Source organism: Lontra canadensis, unplaced genomic scaffold (genome assembly GCF_010015895.1).
Source record: "Lontra canadensis isolate GAN:19392208 unplaced genomic scaffold, GSC_riverotter_1.0 scaffold38, whole genome shotgun sequence".
In the NCBI taxonomy this organism is placed as follows: Eukaryota; Metazoa; Chordata; class Mammalia; order Carnivora; family Mustelidae; genus Lontra; species Lontra canadensis.
Window position 1 is genome coordinate 64,485 of NW_022631032.1, and position 14,312 is coordinate 78,796.

The window sequence follows — 14,312 nt, forward strand, 5'->3', positions numbered from 1 at the left end:
GTAGGAGCAGCAAAGATGAATAAATATTTTGAAAACTGGGGATGGAAAGAATATTCCAAAAAGCATAGAGTTAAGTAGAAAAGAGGGCAGGTGGAAAAGAAAAAGTTTCTGTCCGTCCCCCATCATAAAGCATCTAAGGAGATCCATGTAAAAATAACAATAATAAGAATATGAGCAACACTTACAAAGCAGTAACAAAGTCCAGATTCCAATCTTCTAAAAGTAACCTATTGAGGGATTTTCATTAGAAATTCCACTGCTCTCCCACGGTTATTTTTAACTCCTGGTAAATTCACTTGGGATTAGAATGGCTGATTGCATTGTCCTGCAAAGCACCCTCCCCACCCAGGGACACAAAGTTTCCCTGCTCTTTCCCTGACAGAACAATGGAATCTGTACCTAAAAGACGAGAGAGATTAAAACAATGCTAGTGGAAAGCATCTACTTACTTGATAAGGTGAGGTACGCACTCAATGTTTGGAGTTTTCGAAGTGAAAGGGGAGGCCACAGATGCCTCTTGCTCTGATAAAGAGATGCCCACGTGAGCCATTTTCAAAGCCTGAAAGCAAAGAGTCAGCTTACTCTCCATATACACTCACATATATCTCTCCTGAGGCTACATGAGAAAAGTCTGTCAAGCTAGCCACAAAGTGGCTTGTGGACCCAAGCACTAGCCAGGAGATGACCAGATTTTGCTCTGCCTACTATATAAGAAAAATATGGCACTGGGACTCCTGGCCAAAGAAGTGGGGAGTCCAGAGCCATATTCTACCTCATTTGGTCTATGCTAACCACTGAGGCATTGTGTGGCTTTGGTCAAAACCCTCCCAAACCTTCTACATCAGTTTCTCCAACAAGAACAATGGAGGTAGTGTATATCCCAGGGATACTATCTCTAGAGAACTCCAGGCAAGCACAATCAAGTGTAAGTCTTTGTCTGTCCTAGTGCTGCTATGGCCCCATACACTGGCAGCTACTTACCCCACAGTCATTGGCCCCATCACCGCACATACCTACAAAGTAACTAAAAGGGAACCATGTCAAATGTAAGGGATATCAGAGCAATTTTACCTATTAATTTCTCTAATTAAAAAGATAAGTTGAACTTCATTACTGAGGATTTGAACTGATTATTCATTTTAAGGGAGTTTTCCTAAGAGTCTAGTTTGACTAAAAGTAAAGTGTGACTCAGCAGTCCAGTGCACCATTCCTGATTCCAAGCATTTCAGGGAGACCCTGAACATCGCTGTTTAGGAAGCGACTTTGTTGGCTATAAAGTGGGACGTTCACAGAAGACGATGTGATAACATGGCACAGTGAAGAGGGCAACAGATTTGAAACCAGACAGATCTTTGGACCTGATCACTAGGCTATTTTGCCTATCATTTTTCTCTCCTACAAAGTGTTATACGTATTCAGTGAGGTGCTGTATGTAAGAGTGCCTTATAATCTCTAAAACAAAACAAAAAAAATTACTTGTTGGTGCTGTTAATAGTAACAGGAGAGGATATCTGCCATCTTAGCAGTCACTCAACTAAAAAATGCAGTGCCAGGCCCACACTTTGAAGAAAGAAAACACATCCCTGCCTCAGGATAGTTTTTTGAGGTTGCATACAGACTGCTGGCTTTCATTGGTGACAAAAATTATAGATAGTCTGCTTTTTAAGGTAGGAGTGTTCTCACAGCATTTACCGAATTGGCTATACTTCTCTTCCACAGTCATATGAAGGCAACTCATTTACTGTCTGTGTTGTCAACCATGTGGAGAAAACAGGGCTTTCTGAATCAAGAAGCTTGCCTAGTGACTACATCAAGTAGGAGGATTAAGTGGGAATGAGTAGGAGTAGAAGTCACATCTGTATGGTCCAGCACCAGAAGTAAAGAAAGCTTTCAGGACTCCATGGGTTCTATTAACAAAAAATAAAAGGTCCTAAATGATGGGCATGTTATTTGAACTGTCTATTCTGTAATGGAGACCCTTGTGTTGGAAGAGAATAATTTTTCTGATTTAGGACAGAAAAGATTCTCTGTCATATAAATGTTTTCATATTTTTAAGGTTATGTGAATCTCTTGCCATATAAATCACCTTATATCAGAACTGTGATAACTTATAAAATCTAAATTCTCATTGTACCTCAGGAGCTGAACTTAAACTACACTTCCAGGTTCATTTCTCACCCTACATTTTCATGCCCTATATGTCCTAGTCCAGTGATTCTCAACTCTGGATCCACAGTTGACTTACTTGAGGAGATCTGAAAAAAACACTAATGTCTAAGCCTCACATGAGCAACTGAATCAGAATCTCTGGACAACGGTGTCTTGGTATTGCTATGTTTTCAAAACTCTTGAGTTGATTGTCGTATGCAGTTAGGTTAAGAACCACTGCCTTGGCCAAGGTAGGTGACTTCCTGTACCTCTTACACTCTCCCTGACTGCCATGCCTCCAGGCACTTCATACCACCCGAAATGGCAAAGAACCTACTCCAGTTTCTGAAATTCTTCCACCAGACTGGATTTCTGCCCAGGAGACATTCTTGCAAAGATGGTCCCATTGATCAGTATCTGTAAGGAAGACAAAAGAAACTGCAGCATGACAGTTAGCCATACATGAAGTAATTGATAATACTCAGAACACTGGGTAATAAAATCCACGAATGGCAAAAATTGTTTGTTTCCAAGAAGTCCATTTTTGGATTTTAAGACATTGAGACTAGTCGTCAAATAAGTGAGCAGGAGATCAAAAATCAGTAAAGACGTAATAAAAATTTTGATTAAAATGTTGATCTTCAGGAATTTAGCTGAGCTGTCATTGAGCATGTGGTAAAAGAAAAAAAAAATCCGGACCTTAATGGAATCTTGAGTCAGTAGAGTAGCAGAAATTATGAGATATCCAGAGGTTAACATCCCAGGAAAAGGAAAAGAGGTAACTGCTTCTCAGAAAATTGTTCAGAACTAGCAGAAAAACAGCTTAATGATGAAATAGTGACAATTTGTGATCTTTGATTTAACCATACCATCTGGACTTGACCAATTGTGAAACTCAGCTAATATCCCAAGCCTAATCTGGGCTATGGAACATTGATGGTTTGGAGATATTAAACCTATACCAGCTCCATCCACCTGAGCTTTATCCTAAAGAGCCTAAATTCTTCTGTGTTAGATCTCTACATTCCCTGCTCTTTTTGGCAGTAACTCAGCTTAATGTTCAGTCAGCCTCAAAGTCTTTCTTCTTTTTTTCCTAAATAGTATCTAAGAGGATAAGCAATTGAATTAAAAAAAAAAGAATAAAAACCATTTATCTTTGTATTATACTGGATACAGTCTTTTTCTAGTTTGTCTACATGTTATATATAAAACTTACCTGCCCTCACTATGAGTTTGTTCTTCATCAGGAAAGTGTTAAGTTTGACTGTCTTTTGTATAGAGATTCTCTGTCAAAAACCTAATGGAATTCCTCTATTCTTGGCCTGCCTTCCTGTATAATTGCTGGATTTCCACTATAGTAGGAGACCCCTCACCATGGCAATATAAAGACAGCCACCCAAAAGCAATATTTATGATTTGAGAATTCCTTAATAATTTATTCCTATAGGTGATGAGAAATTGTCTAATCAAATTCCTGATTTTAAATCTAGTAGGAAATGAGACAACAAAAATATCTGCCTTTTTTTTTTATCTATTCAATAGGTATATCTTATCTATAGAGGCTTGAAATTACTTAGGAACATGTTCTGTAAGTGACATCATCAGCATCTTTACTGGGAGATTACCTTTGGTAGTAGGCTGCTAAAATGTTGACTTACAACCTGAAAAGATTTTCCACTTAAGGCAAAATGGTAACTTCCTTCTCTGTCATTATCAGAGACATCTTCCCTGATATTAATGTAATTATCCTGCAAAGCAAGACACAGTTACTTTAGACATTTGATAGAGATTGGTAAAGAACCACAAATATATCAAAGAGAAGAAAACGATGACAGTCTGTTGTCTCTTTAAGAGTCACACTCCAGCCCTGATTCCTCAGAGAAGCACTTTCTCTTTGCTAGATCAATCTTTGCACAAACAGCCTCTAGTGAATAGGAGAATAACACTTACTCATGTCTTGTTCTCATCCTGATTTGACCATAGTGAGTCCCAGAAAAGAGCACATTTCACACATTTCAAGTGTACTATACAAAGCATTACAGCTTAACAAATCTCTCCCTGAAGTGAGAACTTACAATTTGTTTTCTTATAGAATTAATATTGTCCCACAAGGACACAATGGAGATAAGATACTGACAAGATTGGGAATAAATGAATAAAACTTTTTTCCCACCCTGAAGACATAATCTGATTTTCCAATGCACACAGCAGTTTCTCTCCCAGGGACTAAATCTTCTTTGGACCGGAGGGGATGGCTAGCAAGCAAGAGGAAGATGAGAAATTAGATTCACAGTCCCGCTTACTACATTCTTTCTTCTATAGAGCCAACAAGAGCCAACGCTTGAAAGAATGAATTCTTCCCAGCACTCAGGAAAGCGCTGTACATTAAAGTTCAGTAGGACAGTATGAGAAAGTGATAGGAGCTCTTCAAATAGCATATGTGTTAGACATTTGGAGAAATATGTTGACTCTAGGTTACCTGTACATCTTGGCCAATCAAAGCTGTTCAGCAGCCAACACTGTGAGCCATAATATTGCAGAAGGTCTGTTTTTTAGGTATACCTGATTGCGATATGAAATCTGTTTCTTCTCCTCTACTAATTTCCAAGTTATAGATGCTGAGGAGGACCCAGTGGTTTCATTTGCTTCAATGAGAATGACTTTTTGGTTTTCAGAAACCATTCCAGACTTCCTGGCCACTGTTATTGCAGTCTGAAGATTGTCACCTACAAGAAAGGAGAAATATAGCAAGATGAGGTTGAAAAAATAGAATCAATTCATGTATGGCCTGGAAAACTAGGGTAAGGAGTTCAGAACATATTTTAGGTGTGAAAATAAATAATTTCTAAGTCTCTCTCACTCTGATTCTCCATGGATTCATGATCCCTTTTGTGATTCTTGTTGTTTTTCATCTGGTTACTTCATAACCTACCAGTATATTTTTATCCAGAGAGTGGGAAGAAAAAATAAAAAAGTGAATTTCAAATCTATCTCCATCATTTGTTAGCTTGGTAAACATTAAGCAAAATCCCACTGATTTAATATAGTATCACGTGGTTCCACTTTCAGCCAAACTGGAATAAAACCATTAAAATCTATCTCTCCCACTGATTACAGTGGAAAACTATGGGCAAAATACAAAAAACAACTATCCAAGGATTTTGAAAAGTAAACATAAGCAGGCAGAATGTGGAAGGGAGTTGAATCTGGAGAAACAACCTACAAGGTGATGATATTTTTGGCTTTTTTTTTTTTCTCTTTCCTCCCACATGTTTGACCTGAATGTGAACCCTAGTCCCAGAGCTGTGAAGGAAGCTAAAATTCCAAGAGAAACTTAGTCTTTCTGGCCAAAGAAACCAGGGGGAAAAAAAAAAAAAAAAAGAGCCTGAAGGCTGAAGAATTATGGGACAGACCCAAGAAAGAAGATAGATAGACAAAAAGACTAACTCAGGATATGAACTCAACTCAGAGTTGTGCATGCATAGAACAAACCCAGAGAAAAGCAAAAGCCTCAGGAACTGAATTATGATATTAATCCCTTCACACATCCTAGAGTTTTCCTTCCTAAAACAAACAAATAAACAAACAAACAGCCTCAACAATCTCCAGAGGATTTTAACAGGATCCAAAGTCTTGTAATATAATAATTTAAATGTTTAGGATATTCAACATGCCAAAAAAAAAAAAAAATGAACCTGGAAAATGTGGTCAATTCTCAAGGAAAAAAAAAAAAAATCAACATTTGCTTGTCTAAGGATGACCCAGATGTTGGACTTACCAGACAATGTTTTTAAAGCAGCCCTTATAATCCTCCTCCATGAGGTGAAGGTTAATGCTCTTAAAATAAATGACAAGATAGAAGTTCTCAAGTAAAAAAAAATACACTCTGTAAATAAGAACCAAATGACTACTTCAAAATTGAACAATATAATAACCGAAATAAAAAATTCATTGGATGCTCTCAAAAGTAGAACGGAGATGACAGGAAAAGGAGTCAATGAATTTAAAAGACAAATCAATAGAAGTTATGCAATCTGAAAAACAGAGCAAAAAATTTAAAAACAAAAGAACAGAGATGGAAGAATAACAAGATTCATGTCATTAGAGTCCAGGAAGGAGAGGAGAAAGGAATGAGAAGAGGAAAAAAAATATTTTGAAGAAGTAAAGCAGAAAAGTTCCCAAATATGGTAAAAGATTTAAATTTATATATTTAAGAAGCTTGGTGAATCTCAAGCAAGATAAACTCAGTGAGAACCATACCCAAAAACATTATAATCAAACTTCTAAAAACAAAGATAAAGAAAATATCTTAAAAACAGATAGAGAAAACAATATATTATATATTAGGGAATGATTATTTGAATTATCACAGATTTCTCATCAAAAATCATGGAAGAAAGATGACAGTGGAATATTCTTGAAGTGCTGAAGAAAGAACAGTCAACTCAGATTCCTATAGCTAGTGGAAGAATCATTCAGAAATAAAGAGAAATAAAGACATTCTTAGACATATATTATTACTTATCTAAGATAATTTGTTGCATATACAAGGCAACTATAACACAAAGGAGAAAAAGGCAGAGGACTTTTATGTTTGTAAGTCTTCTTGAAAGGGTAGGTATAGATGTTGTGATTCCTAGAGCAACCACTGAACAATAAATAATGTAACACCTGGCTGACTATCCCTGACATGGCTTTCTTCAGATTTCTACCAAAGTATTTACGAGAATCTCCAGAAGAGCTAATTAATGGGCGAGAGCTTCTCTATCTACCCTGAGGCTGGAGCCCTGAGCCCTAAGAGGAGTTCACCACATGCCTTAGCAAGTCACCAAGAGTTTGGCTGCTTTGCAACACAAGACCATTTTATTATCCACCACCCTAGAAGTTCAACTGTTTGGGAGATTCAGCCCAGGTCTGAGCCTCAATCATCTGACAGAGAAATATAACAAACTATTTAAGAAATCCCAGAAGCTAAACAAGAAAAGATCAGGCAGAACAACCAGAACACATGAAAGGCAAAATAGAATAGTTGTTGAAGATAGATGAAACCTGCATTAGAACATTAAAAATAAGGAACGCACTTTAAAAAACTCAAATGTACCTTCCTCTCTCCCCACCACCACCACCAAAAAAAAAAAAAAAAAAAAAAAAAAAAAAAAGTTTTAAGGGCCATTACCACCCCAAAACATGATTTCAGAACTTAACACTTAAGAGGTAATAATGGTCATTTTTGGAACCTGAGTTTGCGCTTTGGAAAAATTGGATGCCAAAAAAAGAAAAAATCTTAAACACAAAGCAAAATTATAACAAATACAGAATCACAAGAAAAAAGATAAGAGACTAAGAGAATAGATCCAGGAAGCCTATCATACGAACAATAGAAATTCCAGAAGGGAAAAAGGAGGAGACAAAACAAAGGCAATAATTAAATGAACAGTAGAAGAGATTTTCCTGACAGGAAGAAGATAGATTAAAAAGCTCACTATGTTCCATATTCAATTAATGTAAAAAGATAAACATATAGACATATATGTTAGCATTTCTAAACTCCAGAATTAAAGAAAAGGATTATATAGGGAAGAGAATAAATTAACTACAGTGGACAGACATTAGACTTGTAATAATATCTGAGATCATTAAGAAAAAAAAAAAAAAAAGACTATAACCCCCAAATCCTACACCCAGGCAAGATATCATTCACCTGTCAGAGTGAAGAAAGATATCTGAGATATGTAAGAATTCAGAGAACATATCACCCTTCTATCCTATCCAAGGACAAGTCTTGGGAAAAAAATTTAACCAAGCGAGCCAAGAAAGAGAACAGAAATTCCTATGTGAGGACAGAAGAGAAGAGGTAGTGTACAGAATGATGTATTTTTATTTCAATACTAAGGATAGATTGTGAAAATGTGTCAAATAAGTGCTAATAAATATTTTTGAAACAGAAGGGTCATAACATAAGGGGAATTCGAAGTAGTAAATTAACTCAGCAATGCCTAGACATTGGATTGAGGGACTAAAAAGGGATAGAGTAAAAGTGATCCCAAAGTCTCTTGGATTGCGGTAATCGAATGGAAGATGGAGAGGTACGGAGGGGAAAATAGAAGTATCCTAGAGTTCTCTGCAGTGACACTGGGTTCAGGGAAAGTGGGCTGGGGAATATGGGCTCTGGTGGGGTAATACTGTATCTTGGTGACACAATTATCACAATTTAAATGCATCGGTCTTAAAAGCAGGGGAAGAAAGGCACACACTCAAACAAATGAATGCATTAAGACATCATCAGTTCCTCTTAGAAGGATTCATTAAGAAATTCCACACACTTCTCTTGCATGATCCTTTCTCACCCCTTCCCTGTTTGTGTGATTTGGGGTTTGAAAGAAGTACGGGTATAGCAGTTTTTACTCCCGGAATCATAGACCTCATTATTGATGGGCCTGCAGTGTAGTTTGCAGACCACACTGACTGAACATTTCTCTTCCTCTAGTATTTAACAAAAATCACCATCTTTGCATGGCTCACATCTTCTTATCAGGCAGGTGTTATCCCAAATGACCCCTCTCTGAGAGGATACCACATATATATTAGCCAGTCAGACACACTTTACCATATCACTCTGTTTTGTTTCATGTACCTCATAACTCTTAAAGCTAGCTGCTTATTTGCTCGCCTGACTTGTTGATTTTCTATCTCACCTCACCTAAATAGAAACTTGGTGAAAACAGAAACTTTGCATTTTCTGTTGCCAATCTCCGGTACCTAGAATGGTGTCCAACCCACAGGAGGTTGTCAACAATCTTTGGGAGATGAGTGAATCTTGCCTATTTCCGCATCAAATTCTTTCTGTTTTCACATACATGTTGTTCTATACCTGTGACCATTACAGTCCTTATCCGGGCTGAAATGAGTTCTTCCAGAACAGGTTTTGTCTCGTCCTTCAGCTGATTCTCCAAGATCAGCAATCCCAGAAATATCAGGTCTGATTCTACTTTGTCCCTGGAAATAAATACATATAAATGAGCAGAAATAGCACATTATGGTCTTTCTTTGGGGAACCAAAACAAAAACAAAGGCAAATAGGTTCCTGTCAGAGTGGTTCCCACTCACCGGCTTAAGCACCATTCCTTAACTACTACATACATGCCAGGAAATACCCAGAAAGAAGACGGGAGGGGACAGGAAGGACACCGAGACATTTACTCTGACTGAATCAATTGGAAAAGAGAGTATTTATTAAGCGAAATATTTGCTTTAACTTTCATAGAGAATGAATCAAATGATTCAAAGTCTTCTTTCTTTGCTGTGACTAGTCTGATTTCCAGCACCTCACCTGTTAGCAACCACCTGGGAGGAGTTCTAGCTCTGGTACTGAACATTGTAAAAAGTAAGTCAGGCTCAAGAACAAGAAAACAAAATGCTAATTTCTCCAGAATCCAGGCCTATAAGTAATACCATTTCAACCCCGGGAGATATGAAGCTCAAAACACAACCCTCTCTCTCCTCCCTTCCCTTCCTCCCTCTGCAGACAGGCAGCATTGCTCTTTTGCATAACGTGTGAATGTTTCTGCAAGGAAGTGGGGCCTCTGAGGCTCCCAATCACAAGACCCTCACCAAGACATTCCACGGGATTAAGTGCAGGGGAGTAATTTTGGGGGTACTTTTCAGGGACCCAATTTTTGGGGACCCAAAAATTCTCCCATGATTCATTTATCTGAGACCCAGACATTTCTAGCAGACACAAGAGCAAGACACCAGTATTGCCTAATTCTGGCTGAAATATGAATGAAAGCAGCACCCAGGAGAGCACCTGGCCTTGCTTGCCATGGGCATCTCAATGCTGGGCCCATGTCAGCCAGGGGCAGGGGCTGAAGTCAGTCATGCTCCTAAGACACTACTAACATCTCTACCAGAATGGCTGGAAGGAAGTCAGCAGAGTTTGCACTACTCACCCCAGGAACTCCCCATTCTTTGGAACCTGGAATTAAGTCTCTGTATAATCTGGTTCCAAACTAATTTTTCAGCTTTCTCTATCACTAAATTCTTCAACTACCCTAACATCCAGACAAGGTGACCCAGCCACCATGGCTATGCTCTGTACTCAACCATCTCAAAACATTTGCTCTGGACTGCCATAAGACATTCTTTCTTATTTCATGGAGAAGGTTGTAAGTTCCCCTGTGATCTGCCATTTAAACTTCCCGTTTATATTTTGAGGGCCACTTCACATGGGCCTCCCCATAAAAACCTCCCCAGGTAGAAATAATTGCTCCCCCCCCAAAAAAAAAAGAAAGAAAGAAAGAAAAAGAAATAATTGCTCCCTCTGCATCTTACCTCTGCCTCAGAGTAGCCTGCATTTTATTTGTTCCTTTATCACTCACCATTCTTTGTTATCTGATCTGTCTCAACAACTTGAGGACTACCTTGCCTGGTTTGACAATAGGCTCAACAACATGCACGTGGTGCCCAGCACAGAGGAAGTGCTCAGACAGGGTACCCTTAGTTGAAGTGCTCTGGTGTCTGATGTGAACATTTTTTTGATAGGCAGCCTAGGAAAATTTATTTCCTTTTTCAGAAATTCTGCTGTCAGAGGGTTCTTATGGAAAGCAAAGCCAGTCTGTCAAGTGACTGACCATTTACTAAATACCTTATTAGGTGAAAGGAACAGGGCTAAGGAAAAGGGGAAAAGAATATGCAGAAACTACAATAGCCCCTAACTCCAAAGATTTCATGTTCAACCAACAGGACAACATTAGACTTGATCACCTCAGTTGTATGGAAGGCTGAGAAAAGTACCATGATGTACAGATAATTGTCCTATCGAGTCAGAGAGGAAAATATAATCATTTTTAGGTGGAGTGATTGGAGAAACTTTCCTGAAACAGAAGAGATTTGAGCTCTTCTTTGAATGATAACTTAGTGCATCCCTGACTAAGGTCCTCCAATCTTTCTAGTGGTCCTTGTATCCAAGGACATGATATGATATGACATGATATGACATAAGCCAACCACAAGGCATCAGACTGGGTCAAAAAAATGGCCACAGGGTCTACCATCTGACATACTCTGCAACCTACTTGGCACTCCTGTTTCTGCTTCCTCTGGCACATGGTGTTCATAGGATTCAATATAAAATAATCAGGAGACTATACTTCTAATCCCAGATCTGCCACTATCTTGCTGTATGACCATGGGCAAATCACTTTCTTTGTCTGGTCATCTATTTCTTATTTTGTGAAAGAAGGTGGTAAAACTAATGGATTGCCAAGATCTCTTCTAGCTCTAACACTACATGATCCTTCTTTTCATGAGTTTCGATATGAAGTAAAGAAATACCAAGAAGTAGAAAAGTGGTCCCTTGAGGGATCTCAAGGTCTGCAACTTGGAATCACTATTCTATCTTTTCCTGCTTCTGCACAGACATCATACGTCCTCCTGAAACATCCAAAAATGATCAAGAATGGGGACTGTAACACGAAAGAAGCATTGTCATCCGTGAAATTACACTTCATGTTCTTAAAATCCATGCAAAGGCTGAAATATGCAAAAAGTGGGCCAAGAACACTCAAAGAAATTATAATATCAGTGCTGAAAGCACTCTAAGTAAACTCACACACACTCACACACATATCCCCCTCGAAAGAAAGACTGTTCTGCTCTAATTAGGGATTAGCAAAGGTAATTAGGTAAATTAGCTTAGCTAGGAATAGATGTAGTGGTGCGGTGGCTTTAGCACGCGGGGGGGCAAAGCGACAACCTAAGATTAGATCCTATGAGATCCTAGAAGTGTTTAGATATTACCAGACTTTGAAAACGTTGGAATTTCAGTGTTGTTAGCCAGGCCGTATACTCTCCTCTGTACCCAGCCATCACTATTCCCTACGGCTTATGTGCCTTCACCATTAGTGCTTTATTATCTGCAGCAGCCCCAAAGCCATTATTTTGAAATGTGAAGATATGCAAATATTTTATTATAATAATCAGAAGCAGCAGCATGGTAGCCAGAGTCCTGATATAAATCTGTCAACAGGTTCTTAAGAAACAAAGTTCCATTCCCAATTCTGGTATATCCTGGACCCAAGATTTCTTTTCTTTAAAATGTGACATCCAATCTCATAGTTCACTTGGAGCTCTCTGACTTGAGTATGTGAATGGCCTGTATTGATTAAATTACAGTAAATACCCAGAGTTGTAATAGCCCAAGTTTTGAGGGTCAATCTAAGGTGGTCACAGGAATCCAATACTCAGGGATTTTCAATGTGCTACTTCCCTCTCTGCCTATTCACAAAATGACTGAGTTGGGGCATTTGGGTGATTCTCAACAGGAGTGGTACTGCCTCTAGAGGACATTTTGGAAAATTTTCAGGCATCTGTCAAAGATTTTCTGCAAAGATCAATGCACAGTAAAGAATTCCCCTGCATCCCACATGCCTTTCAAATATTTTACAGGACATTCATGGACATAAAAATATCATTTATACTTTCCTAAACCAGCATAGGCTTATACAGTTTATATTGTACTATTATTACAGTATATAGTATACTGTACTATTATAATATATCTAATACTACTAATATCTTAAATGAATATACATTTTTATACTTCCCCTTGCTGTGTTTTACATATAAGCACAAAACATTTTTGCACATTTTTGATATCCTGTTGAACTTTTTAGGAATGTAACTACCATGTAAATTGAAAAGAGATTATATAGTTTTATTCAGTTTAACTAAGAATTTGTAACTATTTCAGAGTCATCTCACTGACAGCACAACTGTGGTGATATTTGAGATTTCAATATGTAAACACACCTGTATCAGTCGACACTCTTAGCTGTTGCAACCACCCCCCGCCCCGTGATTCTACACACAGGTGCAAGAGTATATTGCTTCAGTTTGATTTGCTGGAGTCAGCTGAGCAAATACTGAATTATTACTTTTTGTCAAGAATTGTACTTTTGCTTCTATTTTTACTATAGGAGAGGGCATTATAATTATTTTTATAGAGTACGTGCAGATCATATTACATATGAATTTTATCTTAAAGGAAGTGGTACAAAATATAATTACAGTAATATGAATCTGACAGGGTTGAACACAATTATGTTAGATCTCACAAATTTAAAATCCAAAATAACAAAATAAACCTTGATTATCTCCACAGCAGTGTTACCCATAGAAGCTGACACAGAGTATTGGACATGGCAGTGGAGGCGAAATAAACACAGCAATCTCTAACCCATGGAAAATAAAGCAACAAATTTGAACTAATAAATACTCCAGTCCACTTTAGTTTTTAAGCACTCCTTTTACATATCAAAATTTTCTCTAGAAGGGCTCCTGTGTAACTTTTCTTGCTTTCTTACAAACATTATCTGGATCACGCATTAAATCTAAGCTCTATTGTTCATTAAGTTGAGTATTTATCAAGAATTTTTTCAGACAAATGTTATGTTTACTAACTCAACAAATTCACTAACTCTAAAAAAAAAATATAGCTACTTGTATTTGGTTCAAAATGAGGTCATAACCGTAATTTCAAACTCTCTGAAACACTGGTTATATTCATGTTTGTGTCAAATTAGAACATATTTTGTAGTTTATACAGCTATTTCTCATAAATTCTCCCAGTGTTCACATCAGCTTTGTGATTGGGGCAGGACAAGAATGACTATATCTTTGTTTACCAAGCTTTATGCACACAAAATCCCAGCAAGCTATGGTGCTCAGTCCCCTGCCTAGTCCACTGCCCAGCAAACCATTCTGCCTTATCAAATCCTTCCCACTTACCTTGTCAGGGCAGTGCTGTGATGATCCATTTCTAGCTTCTTGTAGGCCAGTGCTATCACCCGGAAACCCTGTGTTGTATAACTCTGAAGTTCACTAACAAAACTAGTTGGTACTGTTCAGAAAATAATGTAAGATTAGTATGCAACATTTACTCAGTCAGTATTGGTGGAGAAATTCTTTACAAACAAATTCGATTATTTCCCAAGAAAACACACTTCTAAAAAAGATCCACAAATAAGTCAGTGGGAACCCTAGACATAATTACGTTGTCAGGATTGACCTCTTGGGATCCAGTGAAACTGAAATGAGAATGAAGCATTGGAGGGAAGGAAGGAAGGAAGGAAGGAAGGAAGGAAGGAAGGAAGGAAGGAAGGAA

General features: G+C 37.9%; 1 protein-coding gene across 5 annotated transcripts in view; it reads right to left on the reverse strand.

Moving 5' to 3' along the window:
• Positions 1-14,312, reverse strand: part of ATP13A4 (ATPase 13A4) — a 122,284-nt gene that overhangs the window by 21,011 nt on the left and 86,961 nt on the right. For all 5 annotated transcript variants that reach the window (XM_032869263.1, XM_032869264.1, XM_032869265.1 and 2 more), the window contains exons 17-23: positions 13,937-14,048; positions 9,021-9,145; positions 4,712-4,875; positions 3,775-3,897; positions 2,487-2,566; positions 982-1,024; positions 450-559 (exon numbers count right to left, since the gene is read on the reverse strand). In XM_032869263.1, the coding sequence (XP_032725154.1) occupies positions 450-559; positions 982-1,024; positions 2,487-2,566; positions 3,775-3,897; positions 4,712-4,875; positions 9,021-9,145; positions 13,937-14,048 (757 nt within the window). The remainder of the gene's footprint in view (positions 1-449; positions 560-981; positions 1,025-2,486; positions 2,567-3,774; positions 3,898-4,711; positions 4,876-9,020; positions 9,146-13,936; positions 14,049-14,312) is intronic.